General features: G+C 47.4%; 9 protein-coding genes across 9 annotated transcripts; 4 read left to right on the top strand and 5 right to left on the bottom strand.

The window, feature by feature from the left end:
* Positions 1–817: 817 nt before the first annotated feature.
* Positions 818–1,834, bottom strand: N7478_008162 (40S ribosomal protein uS19; the record flags this gene model as incomplete). Its single annotated transcript, XM_056924376.1, has 5 exons — positions 818–887; positions 955–1,251; positions 1,460–1,517; positions 1,725–1,743; positions 1,817–1,834. The coding sequence occupies 5 exons, from the start codon at positions 1,832–1,834 to the stop codon at positions 818–820; spliced, it is 462 nt and encodes a 153-aa protein (XP_056777102.1).
* Positions 1,835–2,591: 757 nt separating this feature from the next.
* Positions 2,592–2,987, bottom strand: aspf8 (ribosomal protein P2; the record flags this gene model as incomplete). Its single annotated transcript, XM_056924375.1, has 2 exons — positions 2,592–2,762; positions 2,829–2,987. 2 exons carry the CDS (start codon positions 2,985–2,987, stop codon positions 2,592–2,594), a joined length of 330 nt encoding a protein of 109 aa, XP_056777101.1.
* A 680-nt stretch (positions 2,988–3,667) lies between these two features.
* N7478_008160 (uncharacterized protein) lies at positions 3,668–4,827 on the top strand (the record flags this gene model as incomplete). Its single annotated transcript, XM_056924374.1, has 2 exons — positions 3,668–3,673; positions 3,739–4,827. 2 exons carry the CDS (start codon positions 3,668–3,670, stop codon positions 4,825–4,827), a joined length of 1,095 nt encoding a protein of 364 aa, XP_056777100.1.
* Positions 4,828–6,090: 1,263 nt separating this feature from the next.
* Positions 6,091–6,366, top strand: N7478_008159 (uncharacterized protein; the record flags this gene model as incomplete). The annotated part of the gene is made up of 1 exon (XM_056924373.1): positions 6,091–6,366. The coding sequence occupies one exon, from the start codon at positions 6,091–6,093 to the stop codon at positions 6,364–6,366; it is 276 nt and encodes a 91-aa protein (XP_056777099.1).
* A 648-nt stretch (positions 6,367–7,014) lies between these two features.
* Positions 7,015–7,413, top strand: N7478_008158 (uncharacterized protein; the record flags this gene model as incomplete). The annotated part of the gene is given in 2 exon segments (XM_056924372.1): positions 7,015–7,112; positions 7,131–7,413. 2 exon segments carry the CDS (start codon positions 7,015–7,017, stop codon positions 7,411–7,413), a joined length of 381 nt encoding a protein of 126 aa, XP_056777098.1.
* Positions 7,414–7,943: 530 nt separating this feature from the next.
* On the bottom strand, positions 7,944–10,114 carry N7478_008157 (S53 family peptidase; the record flags this gene model as incomplete). The annotated part of the gene is made up of 5 exons (XM_056924371.1): positions 7,944–9,060; positions 9,122–9,242; positions 9,298–9,521; positions 9,586–9,849; positions 9,909–10,114. The coding sequence occupies 5 exons, from the start codon at positions 10,112–10,114 to the stop codon at positions 7,944–7,946; spliced, it is 1,932 nt and encodes a 643-aa protein (XP_056777097.1).
* A 2,354-nt stretch (positions 10,115–12,468) lies between these two features.
* Positions 12,469–14,559, bottom strand: N7478_008156 (uncharacterized protein; the record flags this gene model as incomplete). The annotated part of the gene is made up of 1 exon (XM_056924370.1): positions 12,469–14,559. One exon carries the CDS (start codon positions 14,557–14,559, stop codon positions 12,469–12,471), a length of 2,091 nt encoding a protein of 696 aa, XP_056777096.1.
* Positions 14,560–15,354: 795 nt separating this feature from the next.
* Positions 15,355–16,588, bottom strand: N7478_008155 (FAD-dependent oxidoreductase; the record flags this gene model as incomplete). The annotated part of the gene is made up of 3 exons (XM_056924369.1): positions 15,355–15,640; positions 15,737–16,134; positions 16,280–16,588. 3 exons carry the CDS (start codon positions 16,586–16,588, stop codon positions 15,355–15,357), a joined length of 993 nt encoding a protein of 330 aa, XP_056777095.1.
* A 924-nt stretch (positions 16,589–17,512) lies between these two features.
* Positions 17,513–20,335, top strand: optF (uncharacterized protein; the record flags this gene model as incomplete). The annotated part of the gene is made up of 5 exons (XM_056924368.1): positions 17,513–17,563; positions 17,851–18,036; positions 18,115–19,442; positions 19,503–19,717; positions 19,842–20,335. 5 exons carry the CDS (start codon positions 17,513–17,515, stop codon positions 20,333–20,335), a joined length of 2,274 nt encoding a protein of 757 aa, XP_056777094.1.
* Positions 20,336–20,430: the final 95 nt, after the last annotated feature.

Raw genomic sequence — 20,430 nt, 5'->3', positions numbered from 1 at the left:
TCTAAGTTGAGACAAGCTCCTAGTAGTATCATGTAAATACTAGCACTAGCCCTAAAGTCATTGCCGGACCTATACTAGACTTCGGAGCTGTATTATAGCTAGGATGGATATATTCCTTTTTTTCTGAAAATCATTATTATTTGGGATTTTTTATCATCCAAAGAATTAGATTTCGATTAGATAAATCTGAGATAATAATACGTTGCCCTTTGAACTAGTGAACTGATTTGATGAAAGCCTTTCAATGTTGAAGAGGCATCATGCGCAGGCATGTCGATAGACCAAGTACTATGCAGTAACTTGAAGTTGGTAATCTGACATGACCACCAATCAACGAAGCAATATTTGCGATATGGGGTATATGGGTCCACGCAGGGTTCCAAAAGGACTGGCCCCAACTTGAACCTACAGCCTGAAGCTGGGTCCTACATGCAGCATTTCATTGATACAAAGCCAACGTCAAGTGCTATCGGTATGCGAAATATACGAGAATCTACGGAATAATCTCAAAAAATCTCATACTACGATGTTGCAGGAATGAAGTTATCATATCATGAATTTCACGCCCTCCCTAGCAACGTAATTGTAACCAGAAAAAAGGGCCTTTGCTTCGTCAACCTTAACAGAAGCTGGAAAGGAGTTTGAAAAACCCCATAGTTTTTATGCCGACAAGATCTTAAATTGAGCTGGAAACAGCTGACCCGCACTGGAAATACAAGCTGAATAAAGAAACCCAGTTAAGGGTGCTGGTTTCCATTTTTCTGTTCCTAGCACCATCTCCACCACACGCCACTCCAAGGGGAATCGTTCGAATCGTTTATTTGAGGGGAATGAAACGGGAAGAGTGGGTGGCACCAATACCGGGACGACCGTGCTTGACGGGCTTGCTAGAGGACTGTTAGAACCATGCGATATGTCGGGGTTGTATATTTTGGAAAGAGAGTAAAAACGTACTAAGAGATAGAGAACTCAGCCAGGTAGTGGCCAACCATCTCAGGCTTGATCTCGACCTGGTTGAACTCCTTACCGGAGTAGATACCGATGACGGAACCGATCATCTCGGGGACAACGATCATGTCACGGAGGTGGGTCTTGACGAGGTCGGGCTTCTCGTTGGGCTTGGCCTCCTGCTTAGCCTTGCGGAGCTTCTTGATCAGACCCATGGGCTTGCGCTTGAGACCACGGTTGAAACGTCTGCGGGCACGGGCGTGGACAACATCGCGGAGCTGCTCAGAGGAGAGGTCCAGGAGCCTGAAGTTTTGTTAGAATATAATTTTTTTTTTAAAATTTAATGACGATTCTTTTCTGCATGCAACGTGACAAGTCTCGACCACAAGGACCAGAAAACGGTGTCGCCAAACGAAGATGATATCCAGACTGGTCCTTGGTGGCTCTCGAAAACTTGTGCATGTTGCAAGTGGGGGTGGCGGGCAAATGAAGTTTGACGGAAATAACGTACTGGTCGAGGTCGATACCGCGGTAAGAAAACTTGCGGAACTGTCTTCTCTTCTTGATCTCTGTTGGCGAAAGTCTTGTCAGCAACCAGTGACGTTGACCATGGTGTATCCTGTCGTCCTTGTCCCCCTTCCTTCAAGCGATATCGAAATTTCAATCCAACGGTTTTTCCATCACGCAGCGTTCATCGTTCCACCAGTTCCAATTTCGTTGTATCGCTTGACGGTCTTCGGGTGTTGACAGAAAGAAAGGATCGAGTTAAAACGTACCGGCAGCCTCCTCGGCGTTCTAGATTAAAACATGTAAGTGATTGAGACTTGTGGGCGCAGGGCGTGCGTAGGCGAAAAAGAGGTCAACTCACGTATTCAATGTCAGCCATTTTTGCGGTTGTTTCCTGGAGCTCGCCTTCCGAACGGTATCTCGAAAAGCGAAGGAAGATAGATTGTCGGAATTGTCGTGTCGCTAGAGCGATCTCGCCTGTACACTGAGACTGGTGAGGTGGGCAGGGGCTCGCCTAAGCGACGGGTAGGTTAAGCCCTAACCCGCTAGTCCTAATGGGGTAATATGTAATGGGATTGTAATTTACGGTTTTAATGGTAACTTTTGTCTGATGGGTACATTTAAATCAGTGCATATGGCCGTGACTAAGACTGTACCCTTTAAATCGAAAGCACTGTATCTTAATTACATATCCATTTGACCCATCCAAGTCGGCGGTTTTCCATACTCTCCAAGTAGACATCATGTATATCAGATCGACACCATGACGCTCTCGATAACCAAGTTTATACACTTTCATCAAGATAAGCAGCTGAGTCGAGGCCTCATAGCAAACCAACTGTTGACTGAATCAACAGTAAATGGAAGTATAAAAAGAATGAAATGGACATTACGAAGGGTTCAAGTCATATCCTACGGACTACGCAGAAAACAGTAGTGGAGGACAAATAATCTGTATTGGCTAGGAACTCTTTCGAGCTCACATATGTAAAAGTCGTAACTGCGTCAGGACAGCCTGAACAAAGCACACTTGAGATACCAGTCGGTGAAACTCCTTCCCGAACTGACAAGACCATCCAGATATCTGTTCCCCCGGGTCGTTCTTTTTGAGGTCATGAGGTTTAGAATTGGTGCACTTAGTCGAAGAGACCGAATCCCATGTCCTCGTCGGACTCCTCCTTCTCCTCCTCCTTGGCGGCAGCGGGGGCGTCCTCAGTGGCGGCACCACCGGCGGCGGGGGCAGCAGCAGCGGCACCAGCACCACCGGAGGGAACGGAAGCGAGCTTGGAGGTACCCTCAGCAATCAGCTATAGTAGCAATTTGTTAGTTCATGCAACGAATTTTTCATTTCAGGTTTTGGAGTGATCACTAACCTCCTCGAGGTTCTTGCCCTGGAGCTCAGAGATGAGCTTGTCAAGACGGTCGGACTCAGCATCAATACCGACGGAAGAGAGAACGCTCTTGATGTCGGCGGCGGAGGGAGCCTCCTTGCCGGCGAGGGCGAGGAGAAGGTAAGCGGCGAGGTACTTCATTTTGAATGTGCTATTTTTTTCGCATTCGATGTCAGTGGATTTGGTCTCGAAAAATGCGAACAGCGTGCGATGAGGCGAAAAGTCTTGCGAAGAGTATTTGTAGTAGATGATTTGCATGAAACTTACGTTGTCTTTTAAAGAACAAGAGAAACAATCGATTTAACCGCGTAGTTGGGCGGAGACTGCAACGTCGAGTTCGGGAGGAGGTGGTTGAGAATAAGACTCAAAAATGCACTAAAATCGTGAAAAGTGCGTTGCGGCTCCATGTGGCTGTGCTACCGCCCGGCAGAAAACAGTCTAAGCGAGTGTGGCGCAAAAGTCACGTGAGGAGATTCTTTGTCGACAGCGAAAGTTTCCAAGTTTAGATGGTTCAAGCGTGGCTTCTTTTCCCCCACTATTCACGGTCGCCTACTTGTCTATAGAAGTGCTCTAGGTCTTGCGTGAGTGGCTCGGCCTTTTCTTTCATCAAATCCTTCTCTGGACTTTCCAGTGATTTCTTGTCAAGTGGCGTGCATCCTTAGTCTCTCCGAGCGGAGATCCATTTTTATGGTCTCGCGTTCGGAGTCATGAAGCTTTCTACTTCGCTCCTCTAATTGATACCCGGCAACTCCCTCTGTATCTGGTCTATTTGGCCATTTCCCACTCACCTTATCACACCACCCTCTTTTAAAGCTGCCAAAATGAGTGTATGTCGATGTTCTCTTTGTCTTTTTCTCTAGTTTCGATATGTCTTTACTGACGCATGGTATAGTTCCTCGACTCCGTTCTCTCATCTCTCCAGACTGGCAAACCTTCTCAACTGCCAACCTCAACGCCCCCCGCTCCTCCTGCTACCTCTTCTACCAAGCGAGATGACCGCAATTTGAGTTCTGCGCCCCGGCAGCCCAACCCGAGCGCAAACGCCAATGGAGGTATCAAGCGCAAAGCCGACGATCAGCTTCCTCGCCCCGACGCCTCGAAAATCACAAAGTCGCCCGTACCTCGGCCGCTAGCCACACCAGCAGCCTCCAGAGTCGCAAATAAGCCGGCAGCTGCCTCTACCTCTAAGCCAGTTCCCAAGAACGGCGCATCTGGCACTGCTACAGCAGCCAAGAAACCTTTACCAGCCAGACCAGCACCAGCTAAATCCGCCCCGGTCAGATCTGCGCCTGTCAAGCCTGTCAAGCCCGCTGCTCCTGCCACTCCTGCCGCTCCTTCGAAAGCGCCACCAAAGGGCTCATTTGCCGACATCATGGCAAAAGCCAAGGCCATGCAGGAAAAAGCTCCCACTAATCTGCTTACCTTTAAACACCAGACCGCCGCAAAGGACCCGTCGAGCCATCGAGGCCTGAAGAAGCGGATGGGCGAAGCGAAGACGAAGGCCAAGGTCGAGGCGCAAGGAAAGAAGTTCACCCCTAAATCATCATCTGCAACACGCTTTGGCAAAAAGCCATCTGCAGAACCTCCATCCCGCAAATCATCCGAGGGTCCGACCTACAAAGGCACTGCGAAGCCAACAACTCAGACTCCCGAGCCCCCCTCTTACCGTGGGACAGCAGGCCTACCTGGCAAGAACGGTGGCAATGACCACCGCCGCCAGCAGGGCAAGCGTCGTATGAATGAGTATATGGGAACCGACGAAGAGGACGAAGGAAACTATGGAGGTTATGAAGATGACTTCTACTCCGATGCGTCCTCTGATATGGAGGCTGGCTTTGATGATGTCGAGGAGGAGGAAGGTGCTGCTCTGAAGAGGGCTCGCAGAGAAGATGAGGAAGAGCTGCGCATGGAGATGGCCGCTAAGCAGGAGAAGATGGAGCGGCAGAAGCGACTGGCTGCCCTTGCGTCTCGAAGACGCTGATTTCACTCGAACAATTTCTGATTTTTACATACTTTTTTCTGTCACCACTTGCTCACCCACTGCTTATAATTTTCTTTTGTTTGGGATGGGGTGTTTTTGAGGAGCATTCTGAGCGATTTGAGGTGTTGACTCTAGATGGTAGTCTTTTCTGACATTTTCAATACAATCCATAGCGGGCGTCTTAGCAATTCTAGTTAATTACATCTCGGTGCTTTGAAAATACATGACTACCATGGCGTCAGTAAAAAGTGTACTAGAGCAAGGTGGTCGATCTAGCGCGGGAACCCATCTATCTAAGTTCCTCCACTGGATTTTCCAGATTAAGCCTTCACGTTCAAAAATTCGGAGCCAGTCTATGCTTACGGACAAGGGCGATAGAGGACCCCAAGGTGGCGATAAGTCTGGCGCGTCAAGCTGTTGAATCTACTCCACCAGACTATCCGGACCGAGCGGGAAGGTTAAGCTATCTTGGAAGTTGATCGGTGACCTCCTGGCCTATAGTCAACAACGTTTTCTGTACGTGATCAGGCCAATGTCCTGTTTATTCTGACTGTAGGAATAATGTTATTAGTGTTCTGGGAATGAATAATCTGGCAGAATCCGTGAGAGGGTTAAAAAGTCAAAGGTTATTGGCTTGCAGTTTTCTGTTTGCTAGGCAAAGAATCATCCATATCAAACAGAGAAGCCTTGGGACCCACCTAGGGTACAATCCAGTAATCCGATTGGCCACACTGCAGAGTAGGTTAGGCGATGATCGCTCGGGATTGCTGTAAGTTGAACGGCTACGTAATAAGGTCATCGGCTTGTGACAACTCCACCTCCAATTACTGTACTTGGCCAAAGTTTGGCATGCTTTAAACATGCTTTAGATATACTTCAGATATACTTCAGATATACTTCAGATATACTTCAGATATACTTCAGATATGCTTCAGATATGCTTCAGATATGCTTCAGATATGCTTCAGATATGCTTCAGATATGCTTCAGATATGCTTCGACGTACTTTTAAATATGCTTTGAACTACATTTAAATATGCATCGCAGTATACTTTAAACAGCGTTTAGGTAAATCAACTAGATTTTGCGGTGCTCCTGCCTATTTTATTTGGTCTGGATTAGACCTAGTAGATAACCTTAGAACCTTCCGTTCCCCCATGGCCATCATCTTCTTTCCTGTTTCTCAACCCTGAGGTGCTTGAACTCATCCAGGGAACCCTTGAAAGCATAACGAATATTAACTCCTACAAACGTGGTGTCATGATGGCCGAAGAAGGCTCTTTCGATGCTCTGCCCGAAGCTGCTCAAATCAAATGTCGAGAGAACAAGAAAAACATCAGGAACTACTACGCGAAGATAGACGAGATTACTGCTTTCTTCAACAAGAGCCGCCAGAATGTTGGATATGCCTTCATGACATCGGGAATGAAGTTAAAAAAGTTTCATGGAACGCAGGAATACGACATGCCGACGCAGCTTGACTGGGCCCTCTGTTGCCGCGTGTCAGGTGACCCCCTTTCCTTCTGCCTCGCAAGATAGCCTAGCTAGTATGAATATCAGAGACTTCCCCTGATTCCATGATTCCCAGTAACAACTGGTAGCATTGCTTGTGTGACATCCAGGAGGGAGCCTCCGAGGGTCATACGATTTCATTAACTCTTCATTTTCATTCATCTCATGCGCAACGCACGGTGAGAACTCACAAACCTGTGACCTCGTTCTCACGAGCTAGCGCCGCATACATCACGCCCCACATTAGGTGGAGCTGGTGAAAACCAATCATCAAGCGTTGGTTCCAACAACAACTACAACACAACTACAACCGAAAGAACTTCATATATCTCGTCTTGTGGACTAATTACTCAGTGTTGCGATCAGCTACACTTGTTGACACGCCGACTACAAAAATATAGTGCTGAGGTGTACACGGTACACACAAGTACAGCAAAATCTTTTTTTACTCCCACAGTTCTTCAAGTGTTTCATCAAAAAGTTTATTTTTTCATCACTGTTTGTTATTGACTGTGCGACTTATTCTGACATACAATCGTCGTCATCTGATACGAAACGTCGAGACTTTGCGTCATTGTTCCACAGGAAGACATACGGGGAAAGAAGGTAAGATACCCTACTATCACTTCAATTTACTGTTGATATATGATAACTAATCGATTTTAGTTTGAGAATATGAATGGAGGCCCAGCCTTGGCGGCGCCACCGGACTTCACAACCCTACATGGAGAGAGGATCTTTCTTCGCGGTTTCCGCTCTGGTCTATCATGGGGGTAACATAATGCCCTCAGATCGGCCTTTATTAAGACCGATCTATTGAACGGCACTGTGCGACAGATTGCAACGGTTGAATACTGCGTGACCGCGCCTGGGTCCGGAACTGTATTTGCGGCGCCTGGAGACTCCGGGTCCTTGGTCTACCACCCCGCAACGGGGGTTGTTCGAGGGATGCTTTTCGCTGGAACATTCGATGGAGTCGGTTATTTTACGCGGATCGACTATCTTTTCGATGATATCAAGGCTAAGGCTAGGGTGGCCGACATCCGGCTATATGTAGAATATTCTCCTGAGTGAATTACCATCCTGCGTCGTTTTTTATATTATTCATGTTTCTGACTTTTGTGTTTTCGTTTTCCCATCAACGTGGAAAAAGGGGGCTATGGTCCTACCCTTAGCTAATAGCGGAGTTGATTCGCGTCTCGGCTATGCACTATTGCTTTTTAATCAATGCTATTTTAAGCGAAATCCAAGAAACTTCGACAACCCGTTGCTGTTTCTGAGTTTTATATACTTTCTCTGTGCTGCGCTCGTCCGATGACCTCGAGGCATCAAGGTGCTGTCATTTGGCAACAAAAGTCACCCCTGGCTCATGGCAGTCAGCCTATATTATCCCCCAATATAATTGCTCTTGATACTATACGTGTTTCAAGTTGATGACGTGCCTACATATATGAGATGAATTGGATTGGATTCAAATTATTGACAGATTAAGTCATTACATATATATATGGAAGTAGTATATATGCTCATTTAGTCGAAGGGTTATTCCAGATTCAACCCGTGAATTCTTTCTTACCCCCAAAAATATAGGTATCATTACGCACTCATTGATCCATGAATACCTTCAGAAGCGCCGGGTAATTAGGAGATCCAAGTCCAGTGACTGGATCCCAACCTTCAGCAGCATAGAAACCAGGCGTACCACAGCCAGAGTTGTTACCCTTTGTGATGTCAAAGAAGGCATCAGGGTTCTCATACAAAGTAGGGTTAACAAAGCCAACAGTGGACCTGCCAGCAGCCAATCTCTCTTCATTGATAAGAGTGAGAATAGCCGCAAACACGGGTGCCGAAGCTGATGTTCCACCAATGGAAGTAGGCAGACCCTTATTATAGATGACGACGTTGTCACCAACAGCCGAGACATCGGGGTACCCACGACCAATCCGGTTGTAGATACCGCCGTTGGCACCGAAGCTCTTGTTGTTGACACTCTCATAGTAGGGGTAGTCAGGCTTAGCCTTGGAAAAGTAATCCTCCACAGCCTTGGATTGCCAATCTGGGCGCTCGTAGATGTTACTGAAGCCACCGCCTGATGGGAAGCGAGAGACAGCAACTTCCTGGTGGTCTTTGGCGTTGCCACCTGTTGGAATGTAGGTTGCGCCGACGGCAGTCATGTAGGGGCATGAGGCTGGGAAATCGGGGGCGAAGATCTGGCCCTTGTCACCGAGGCAGTTGCTTGGGGTGGGATCACCGTCACGTCCGGCGACACCGGAGTCTCCCGAGGCGACGATGACGGAGACACCGCGCATGCCCAGCTTCATGAATTCGTTGCACTGGCGGCGCTGGTAGGCGATGGGGAGATCGGCCTCTGCGCTTCCGTAGGAGATGGAGATGACATTTGGTGGGTCGTAAACCCCGCACTGTAGAGATCCCTTGTATCCTCCATCTTGTGTATCAGGGTAAGAAGGATCCAAGGGTGAGATTTCATCACAGTATGAGCCATCGATGGCGTCTAGGAAGGTGTTCAAAAAGCCTCGGAAGGTGTAGTTATCCTCGTAGACCATGTCGTCTGTTTGGAAAAGGATAGAGTTCTGGGGCCAGATGATCGGGTATGAGATCTGGAAGTCGAGATCGGATTCAGCACCTGCTTCTAATATCGAAACTGGTGCCTTGCCGCCGTCAACGGCCTTGAGGGTTGGGTGAGTTCCACTTGGAATTTTGCTATAGAGGTATTAGTGTTTGAATTCACGAGGGAGAAACTTTTGATATAATGTATACATACCTTGCCAGTGTTGTGAAGAAGAGATCCAGATCCTCCTGAGCATAGACATCTCCGATGCCCTCAAAGATACCCAGCTCGTTACCCTTCGTTGCAGTCTTTCCTTCGGTGATATTGTACATGTCTTGTTGCAAGTCAGCAAAGGTCAAACAATGGCGCAGATTTCATCAGTCTCCTACCTGTGATACACTGAGGAGTGATTGCAACATCGCAGAATTCAGCCAGACCATCGTTCAACAGCTCTTCAATAGGCATCAAGATTGGCTCGAGAATTGGAGGGATTCCACCCATAGAGCGCTTTCGAAGCCCGTTGCTGACCCTCCCGGTCTTTGTCACTTCGCGAAGGGTAATTCCAGGAGTGATGTAGTCGATATGGTCACTGACGGAGTGTGGGACATGATACCTATGTTGCGCGAGATTAGCCCATGAACCCCATGAAAATTGTAGTGATAACCGGTTGAACTTACTCTCGGCAGGCCACATGAGGTCTACCAGTCTCGGAATGAGAGTAAAGGAAGTACTCAGTACGCAAGAGTTCCTCAAGCTCACTGGCATCCGCATCAAACTGGATCCATTGCTTGTTTACCGATTGGGAGATGCGGTGGGGAGCAATTCCAGATGACTCCAACCACGAGCGAACATTGTCCACACTTTCGTCGCTAGGAGCAAACATATCATGGATGTCTGCCTCTGACATATGCTTTCCATAGTGACCTGAAGCAGGGTTTGACCTGAAGGTGAATGTTAGATAAGCTCAGGAGATTCAGATATGGGGCATTGTTTTACATACATCTCCATTAGAAGGTCATGTCCGGATTCCAGATTGTTCTGAACCAGCCCGATTCTTACAGGAAGTGAAGCAAAGCCATCAAGGCGTTTCCCCTGGGTCCACGAAGATGGGATGAAATCACGGCGCTCATGCACCTTGTAGTTGGAGGCAGGAACAGCCGCAACGCCAGCAGCGGCAGCTCCCAAAAGGACAATGGAGAGTTTCATTATGAATCTGGATGAACGCACACAATCCAAATTACTCCATACACAACGGAGATAAGAGAACGAAACGGAGACCCGGGAAGCGCAGCTTTATAACCTCTTTTCCAGACTCCGCTCACGCAACAGGTGCTCCATCGTTCCTCCAACTCGGCACCTGCTCAAGCGCAACTTTTGGAAACCTCCAATGATCGCGCTTCAGCGATCAAGAAGCTAGGCGGCAATGGACCCATTTTCGGGATTATACCTCGCAGTGGAGAGACGATCGTCGAAGAGCGGGTCTAGTACGGAGCATTCACCCCGAAGATAGCTAGTCCAGTCGGTGAACTTAGTGTCCTCTGGCGAACTGATCAGGAAAGCTGATGGAAGATCGGTGATGCTTGGGCCTGAGCCGGAAAGAGGGAAGCGGGACCAGACAGGCAGGTGATGATGGTTTTTTACCTACAACCTTAACAACCTGCGAATTGTTATCGTGCTTCTTCGTATTCATGCGAGAGTTGACAAAACACCCCACCATGTAGTAGATCGAGGGGACGAAACGGAGATCCGATGGTCAATGGGTTATCACACCAATACCATGTGAGATCCTGAATGAGTTGGCCAGAGGCTACTACATCCTTCCAGGAATAGGCTATTGCCGTAAGCTGCTATGGAGCAAGTCGATCCTTTCAGCGCGCTGATCCCCACATTGCGCGATTCTTCCCAGGCCAACCGCCCAGAGAATCATGATGTAGACGTTGGCAATCATAATCATAATAAAATTAGGTTGAATGGGCGAATTTGGTAGAGCTTTGCATTCTGATGGCGTTTATTGGTAGAAAATAAGTTGACCTCGGAGTAAATGCACACCATGTGAAGAGAAGTATATGGCCGGGACGTTCTTTCTCCAGCAAAGCCAAGAAACGAACGAACAAGTAAGCACAGACCAAGCATGCTCGGCGCAGTCTTGTACGTCCTAGTCAGTACAGACGGAGTAGGCTGTGAACTCCAAAAAAGGGGACCATGCCCTGGCATTCATCGTCAAGATTTCAGTACACGACCCCACTGAGCGGGTAAAGTGGGGTAATATAATGCTCCATTAGGAATGCTTTTGTTGAGTCTTCATCCTGGGATTCAGTAACCGTTGATGTTGACCAATAATGGTTCCCGAGCGACGATCCTGATATGCCCCTGAGAACCTTTCCCCGCACCTATTTTCCGTATTTCGGCATCAGGGATGCACACGAGGAGCGGAGAATGACCGCAATGATTTGAGACTAAGGAGATTTCCAAGATTGTGTCTCGCTACTTTGAAAAAAAACTTACTTTCGGAGTGTTAAAGTTTCGGGATGTAGTGGGAAAAGTCATTCTACAAGAATTCCAAGCCTATTTCATGTGCCGGACGGAGTACACATCTCCCCAAAGTCAAGAGCGTGATATGATAAATATGATATTATTAGGAAGCATCTCCTTAATATGGGATGAAAGCTAAGAGAGTAGATTGACAAGATCGGGTTGCCGGTCAGAAGCACCAATATTACGAGTTAGTGGTCACAGATTGCGAGCGAACTCAATAATATCAATAGGCCATTTCGTTATTGACATGCAAGTCGAATTTGGGTATGGTATATGTGAATAAGTTTGCCAATTGAACAAGAACAATTGATAAAAACGTACGCCGGCACTTTCACGGCCCTCCGTCGCCTTGACCTAGGAACAAGAACGTGATTGGAGAGATTTGCTTGAAAAAGGTTACCCGGGTTGTGGTAACCGCACAGGAACCATGCAGGCTGCAATTTTCAGTAGGCAATGACAGCATCACTGCGAGCCCATTGTAAGTGCCTTCCACAATGAGCGGGTGGTTGTTATCAGGTGGGGGAAAGTGGCGAATAGTGATTGGTGTAGACCTGCATGCCGGCGCAGGGTCAAAGAGGAGTTCAAAGCTCGACGATCTGTGATCAGGGAGGGGAACCTTGTATTTTGGAGCTGGAACAACCAGCGGGAAAAGACAAGGGGAAAAAAAGAAGCTGCCTGCGCCGAATCGCGCTAGGAACGCCCCGGTGAATTCCCTCCATCATTTGTAGAGCTTTCTCAGCATATACGTATAAACACAATCTTAATATTGTGGCGATAATCAGTCTCAGTGAAGGCCTGTGTTACAAGGCTAGAGACCGACGTAGTGAGAGGGGAAGAGAAGTGGCAAATTAAGCTATTTTTGGTCGCAGTTCAATTATCTTCCAATACAATTTGGGTGGTAGATGCCGACCAGGGCAGTTCAAGTCAAGTTGGGGGCGAATTGGAGTAAGTAGGTGGGAGAATGTTTGATCCGACCATCCACCATCTTTCAGTGTTGACGTGGGATCAAGTTCACTATCACCCTCTTATGCTCCGCACCATTTCCAGAGCATATCTACTAACTGTTGCCGGTGAAGCGGTTTCGCAATGTAGTCATTCATGCCCATCGCCAGGTACGTCTCAGCATCTCCTTTGAGGGCATTTCCTGTCAATGCAATGATGGGGACATCAATTTTCATATCCCGAATGTGCGTGGTGGCTAGTAATCCATCCATGACGGGCATATTGATATCCATTAGGATGACATTGTATGCAAGTGGCTTTTGCTTCACCATGCGAACGGCTTCAGCGCCATCCCAGGCAGCATCAACCCGTCCAAAGCCCAAAGACCCTAGCAATTTCAGCATGATGGTTTGGTTTACTTTATTGTCTTCAACAAGAAGGATTTGCTTTCGAGATGCGATTGTCTTGAGTAGATTTGTAGGATCGAATATTGTTCGTTCAATAGGCGACCTCATTTCTCTTGTTGTCGCCGTTGGCGGATCAATGTGGCCCATCTTTGTAGACATCCAAAAGACACTGCCGGGACCATCTGGGTTCGTATAGAATCCAACAGCACCATCCATGAGCTCAGCTAAACTTTTGCAAATGGAAAGTCCTAGTCCAGTCCCTTGATATCGTTTGGTCGCAGAGTCTGCAAATCGGCTGAAAGGGGTGAAAAGGGTATTGACAGCATTCTCTGGGATTCCAATACCAGAGTCTACCACCTGGATCGAGATGGCGTATGAACGAGGATCAGTGGGGTCTTTTGAGTAAGACGCATTGATGTGGATATAGCCCGCTTCTGTGAACTTCACTGCGTTACCAACAAGGTTTTGCAAGACTTGACGAAAGCGTAATGGGTCGCCCTTGACATTTGGAGGAAAGTCCGAAGCCACTGAAGATTTGAATGAGACACCGGGCTTCACTGAGGGCTGGCAATTTCGAATCACTGCATTGATCACACTGGGTATGTTTACCACGTCGGCGGTGATGGAGAATGACCCAGATGATAATTTCGAGTAGTCCAGGACATCGTTAATGACTTGCAGAAGGATTGAAGTTGAATCTTCCAAGATTGACGCAAATTCACGTTGTTCGTCCGTTAAAGAGGTTCTTGTCAGCATGCCCAAGGCCAAAAACATGCCATTCATCGGAGTTCGGAGCTCATGCGACATATTGGCGAGGAAATCGGTCTTCAACTTCGAGGATTCTTCAAACGCGTCGATGAGGCGCGCTTCTGCAGCTTTGCGCTCCGTCAGATCTCGAGTCACCTTCACGAAGCCCACATGCCGACCGAACTGGTAGATGGCAGTGATCATGACATTGGCCCAAAAGCGCCCGCCATCTTTTCTGTAACGCCAGCCTTCATCCTCGACCTTCCCTTCGCGCATGCAGACTTCGAGCTCCCGCCCTGGTTTATCATTTTGGCGGTCCTCTTGCCCATAAAAGATAGAGAAATGCTGACCGATGATCTCCTGAGCCGTGTAACCTTTGAGAATAGCAGCGCCAGAATTCCATGTTGCGATGTAGCCTCGGGTATCTAGCATAAAAATTGCGTAGTCTTTGACCGTGTCGATTAGAATTTTATAAGTCTCGTTGAGATATGCCTGTTCACTAATATTTGAATTTCTTTGTTTTCGCTTCTGCTCGTGTGCTTCGAGAAGAACGTAAATCAATGAATCCTCGTCAAATATCGGCGTTACCCTCAAAGAATAATCAGACTTTGAACAGTGGACTCGTTGAATCACTTGAGTCTGTTTCGTCGCGATCGCGGCGCCTAATGCACCACTGAGAGAGGCAATATCCGGCGCGGGGATGAGCGCTGGTATCATCTCATATATACTCGCTCCCAGAAGTTGCTCCCGAGAATGGTTGAATGCTTTTTGATGGCTTTGTGATGTTTCTATCACCTTCAACGAGCCATCCAAAATAAGCGTAGGAGTTGGGGTGAGTCGATAAATCATTGCTCCATGGTCAGGTTCCACTGACACAGGCACTTGTTCAGTGGGTGGAACTTCCAGTTTCTTGTTGCTTTCATTTGAATCGCAGTCTTCTGGTGGTGTAATGACCGCCGCAAAGTCGACGGGCCGGCCATCATCAAGACGCATATGGAGCATGTGTTGGTCTAACACCATTGTGTCACAAACCGCCCAGCCCGGCTGGGTGTACCGCAAAAAACGCCTTCCAAGCCTCAATGAGATATGATCTCCACTCACGGCCAGGTGTGCATTCTGGCTGCGTTCAGGAAGGACATCTAGGACGAGGTTCAATTTAAGAAGGGTACGGCGATCTGTATCGGCGCTCTGAGTTTGATGCGTGCTCGTTCCTCACTCAAAATAGAAAGAAAAAAATTCAAATCAGGGAGAAAAATCAAGCCATGGGGATTTGGAGGTGAAACAAAATCTTGAAAAACCTGTAATGGTCAGGATCTTTTGACTGTAGCCGGAATGCCGTGAAGTTCAAGTGGACGGCAAATTTGTCCGGCGGGGGAGGAACAGAGCCGCTAATCCGGATTCAGTACAGCGAACACGTGGGAGAGAACAAAGAGGCAAAAGAGGCGACGATAATAATGATGTAAGTGATATATAGCGAAAATTGCGTGAAAGTGCTGGAGTGGCGAATACTTATGAAAGAAAGGGGGAGGCAAAGAATTTACCTTGATTTTAACGCCACTAAGAGATATAATGAGGTCTTATGCAGCAGTCTTGGCAAGGGAATTTGGTACACGCAAGATTTAACGTTAGAAGTGGGAGGTTCTAGATCTATTACTGTGTGAGAGTCTCCACTTCTCGGTCGGGATCGCTTCCATAAGGCTAATCCTGTCGAGATATGAACCAGTTGCATGGATCTATGGAGGCGCCACCTATGCAAGACTTCAAGATTTTGATTTGTTAGATCTAGACCCGGGGTTAAAAATTCAATTATGAAATTCAATCTATCAATTTTGCCCGTTCGGTCTTCTCTACCATCTTCAATAACGCATCTGCGATGCCGTATGAAAATGCATATCCACCACCACCAAACCCATAGGCAGATAGAACTGTATTATCCCCTCGTTGCTCGGAGTCAAGTCGATAACCGCCCCGTCGAGACGATCGGATTCCAATAATATGACTTATATCTTCAACTGCGGGCTGTGAAGGGACAATATCCGGGGCGAGTCGATGGGCCCGTGCAATCTCGTCTTGGGCAATGTAGGGATCCACATCAGGCGATCTGGAAACACGATTAGCGATTAGCGATTAAGGTTTGAGAGGATCATTGTAGGAACAAAAAAAGCTCAAAAATGAAAGAAGGGTTGACGCTGCGTACAAGTTATCGGTCTGTTTAACACCTCCCAACACCACACCCTGTGAAAGTGGCCGTGGAATGATATAGGTGTATTCTTGGCCATTTCGAAAATACATTGTATGGAATTTATCCGTTCGAAGAAAGACATTTTGTCCTCGTTCAGCAAAGCAATGGTCATCTTGCACATCCTCCAGGGTCTTACTACCCAGTCCACTGGCATTGATAAAGATGCGAGACTCAGGGAACTTGTCGAACAGTTCCTGGAGAGACCGAGCTCGATGTCGAATAAATATTCCGCCCATACCGATTATCTTCTTCTTTAAATACGGTATATGTAGCGTTGGATCCGTGACGGGCGTTTGATAGGCCCAGGCTGAATGGAAATTGTCAGGATATTCGCCTTGACTCATCTCCCGAAACTATCTCAAGATAATCAGTGCCCTGAAAAACAGAAAACAGAACGAGTAAAATAATCAGTGGTCACTCATTCAATACCTTTTTGACAACAGTTCTACCCCAGATTGCCGAGTCTGGACCTGGCTTTTGTTCTAGATATTCACGCACATCGACGATGCTGACTCCTGAGTCGGGATCTTGTGCCATCTTAAGGAGAACGCGATGGGTGATAGCCTGTATATAGCGCTGGTTAGGGGTGATACCGCCTGCTGGATGCCATGCTGCGCCTGCCCATGCGGAAGCATATGTGATATCTTGATCGCCTGGTAAAAACTCCGCCACTAACACTACGGAGAAGCCGTGTTGCAGGAGCTGATGGGCTGTGGCACAGCCAATAATGCCAGCGCCTAGGATAACAATCGGTCGCTGGGCAAAAGGGAGCTGCATAGTCGCAGAATCATGACTGATATCGTCCATATTGGAGCGAAGGGTCTGGTTGCCTGCTTGGGACGATGAAGTAGGGGGGCGTGAGCTGGGAACAGCAGGCCACGGATGGCTTGATTCTTTCCTTTTAGGTTCTTATCGGCTATCCCCAAATGTGAAGTGTGTATCGTATGTTAGATGAGCGTGTGATCTATTGATCAGATTCCCACGAGATGGGGGTTATGCCATACACATATAGAATGCGAGTGGTTTCAACTTGAAATTATCGAGGATTGCGGCAGGCGCCATGCTCTCAATCAGTAATGATCCTAGTTATTTGGCGTGCGGCGGATATATATACCTGAATTTGTCATTTATTATCAATGCTTAAATTGAAAGATCCTTCTTTTTCGAGGGGAAAGTTAGCCTACCCCTTCCACAGCGCTCCGAACCGCAGAGTGGAGTCTATACATAAGGTACATAAGAGGAGGTGTGGCGGGTAAAGCCGACATCACCGGAATGTCATGGTCGGAACTCCAGTCTTGTTGGTCGGAAAAATTGTCGTGGACTTGATTAAAGATAACTAGGACTTCCTCAAATTCTGCTAATCTATACCTTAACTTCATTCATTCAAAGATTGTTGAGAATACCCTATTAAAATCCATGGACTCCGTAGTTCGTACTATGATGGGAGGCTAAAACAAACGTTCGTAATGACGTGGACACTCGTTTTCTCTTATTAATTTTTTCTCTTTCAAACCATTTTTGTCTTTGTAACCTTCGTAACCTTTGTACATCTTGACTTTCTTGCGGGCTGAAGCGCATCTCTCCGATCCATGCGGCTTGTAGCGCAACCCCCCTTCATCTATTCTCCATCTTATTGGATCTAGACTTTAAGCTGTGATTGGATTTCGGTGATCCTGCATTCCCTCCTGTTGGGGGAGTCCCCACCCTTTTTTTTTTCGGTCGGATGCCAGCATGGAAGATGTGACCGAGGAGGAGAAATCTCGGCGACAGTCCTGGTCTCAGGTATGTGGAACGAATCCTTTCTTAAAGATTAGTGTATCATATTCTGGCTTTATACGAAATGATCATCCTTTCGCACTTCCCTCCCCACTGCGATTGAGCTCTGGGTATCCTTGGCGGCCCGCGGCGTATCCGTTTCGCTCCGGGGGCTCCACGAGGGGGTGCTCAGGCTAATGCATCTCGTGCATCTCGTGTAGTCCTGGGTTTGATACATGCAGGAAATTGATGCAGATCCTCTGTACTCGAAATTAAAATGAAATTTGGCCTTAACAAGCTTTGGATGTTGACAGGCAACCCCTGATGATGATTGTGAGGAAATCTCCGTTCTACGCGACCGGGATGCCGACAAGACCTTACCTTTTGATGCCGACGATTCTCCGTTCCCTGAGGTACGGGCTGTCATTCAGCCTGTCGATGACCTATCCCTTCCCGTGAATACGATTCGAATGTGGACGATCGGTCTGATATTTACTATTGTAAGCGACCAGAACCGAAATACCTTGCCACGCCTTTGTTCGCGCCCGGACTTAACTAACTCGACCGCGAATTAAAAGGTGGGAAGCGGATTGAATCAGTTTTTCAGTCTACGACAACCGAGCGTTACTATCAGTGCATTGGTGGCTCAACTATTGGCCTTTCCGGTAGGATGTGCCTGGGCGAGATGGGTGCCAATTGGTGTGCTGAATCCCGACCGACACTTCAATATCAAGGAGCATGGACTGATCACCATTATGGCTAATGTCTCCATTGGTTCCGCTGCTGCCACGCAAATTATCGAAGCGGTAGTCAAATTCTATGATATGCCTTCGCACGGAGGACTCGAAGTACTCTTGTGCATAACTACACAACTTTTCGGATTCGGTCTCGCTGGGATGACAGTTCGTTGGCTCGTCACGCCCGCGTCAATGATATGGCCGCAGGTACTGTCAAATGCGGCGCTGTTGACAACTCTTCATTCGCGAGAGAATATGATGGCAGACGGTTGGAAAATCAGCCGACTGAAATTTTTCCTCATTATATTCCTAGCGGGCGCTACCTGGTATTTTGCGCCGGGGTATCTCTTCACTGGCCTCAGTACTTTCAGTTTCATTTGCTGGATCGTGCCGTCAAATGTCGTGGTGAATCAGCTATTCGGCCAGGTGACAGGTCTGGGAATGTCAGTCTTGACTTTCGACTGGGCACAAGTGGTATATGCTAATCAGAGCCCTCTGTTGGTGCCGTTTTGGGCTGGACTCAATGTGATGGGATCATTTGCTCTCTTCTTCTGGTTGATTTGCCCTATTCTCTACTATACTAATACCTGGTATTCATCATATTTGCCTCTTCTCAATTCCAACACATTCGACAATACAGGTCAAGAATACGATACATCGCGCATTATGAATGAAAATGGATCAGTCGATCCAGATGCATACCGGAACTACTCGCCGATGTTCCTTCCAGCTGGATATGCGGTCACTTTCGGCGTCGCGTTCGCCAATCTCACTGGTATCCTCTTCCACATTGGTCTATATCACGGAAAGGACATGTGGGAACAATGGAAGGGAACAAGCAAGTCTGATGTTCACGCCCGAATGATGTCCATGTACCCGCAAGTTCCTTCGTGGTGGTTTTTGGTAGTCACCATTCTGATGTTCGTCTTGAGTATTGTGACGAATGAAGTTTGGCATACTGATTTACCAGCGTGGGCTGTGTTGATCGCTTTTCTACTACCGATGGTCTATTTTATCCCTGTGGGTATAATTAAGGGATCGACCAATATTTCAAGCAATCAGTTGAATTTGATCACAGAATTTATTGGTGGCTATGCATTTCTTGGTCGGCCAATGGCGAACATGGTGTTCAAATTTTATGGATATGTTGCAATTCAACAGGGACTAGAGTATGTTATCATTCTTAAAAACGCACTGGTTATATTGTGATGCTAATTGATTCATCATAGGTTCGTTGCCGATATGAAACTGGCCCACTACCTCCATATTGCACCTAGGTTGTTGTTTGTGGCACAGGGGTTAGCTACCTTAGTTGGAGCTATTGTACAGTGCGGCGTGACAGTCTTCATGATTACTCGCATTGATGGAGTTTGCACATCTGATGCGGAGGGGAATTTCAGCTGTCCCCATGGCCGAGTAACCTACTCGTCATCTCTTATATGGGGTATGCTATTGGTCCATTTTCTTAATATCTCTACCACAACCGGTCTTTAGGTCCGCACCCTTAACTTAACCTGTTGCTAACCATATCGTAGGTGCGGTTGGACCCAGGCGCTTATTCTCTCCAGGTCAAACCTATAGCAATCTACTTTGGTTCTTCCTCGTTGGACCGGTCGTCGTAATCACCACTTACCTCATCGGTCGCCGATGGAAAGCTGTGAACTATCTATCTTGGCCGGTCGCCTTTGGTGCGATGAGTCAGGTACCCCCTGCTACAGGTGTCAGCTTTTCATCCTGGTGGGTGATTAATGCTATTTTCAATGGTTTCGTACGCCGCCACAAACCCGCTTGGTGGTCCAAGTACAGTGTGTTACCCCTTCTCCTACCGTATCCTTGTTTCGCTACTGACGTCTACACCTCAGACTATATCTTGTCCGCTGCACTGGATTGCGGCGTGGCCGTTTCTACTGTCATCATATTTTTCTGCATTACCCTGCCGGTTGGTTCTTTGAGCTGGTGGGGAAATACTGTATTTAGTAATACTGCTGATGGCCTAGGCACACCTTATAAAGGCCTTCCGGCTAGAGGCTATTTTGGACCTGAAAGAGGGACTTGGAGTTGATCATGCTTCTAGGTTAATCTTGTATGGTCGATGTCTGCATTGTAAATCTCTTTGTTCATATGCATTTTTATACACAAACACATTTTTGTATTATA

This window comes from Penicillium angulare (genome assembly GCF_028827245.1).
Source record: "Penicillium angulare strain IBT 27051 chromosome Unknown utg000005l_segment0_segment0, whole genome shotgun sequence".
Classification (NCBI taxonomy): Eukaryota; Fungi; Ascomycota; class Eurotiomycetes; order Eurotiales; family Aspergillaceae; genus Penicillium; species Penicillium angulare.
This window is presented reverse-complemented; position numbering and strand designations above follow the sequence as displayed.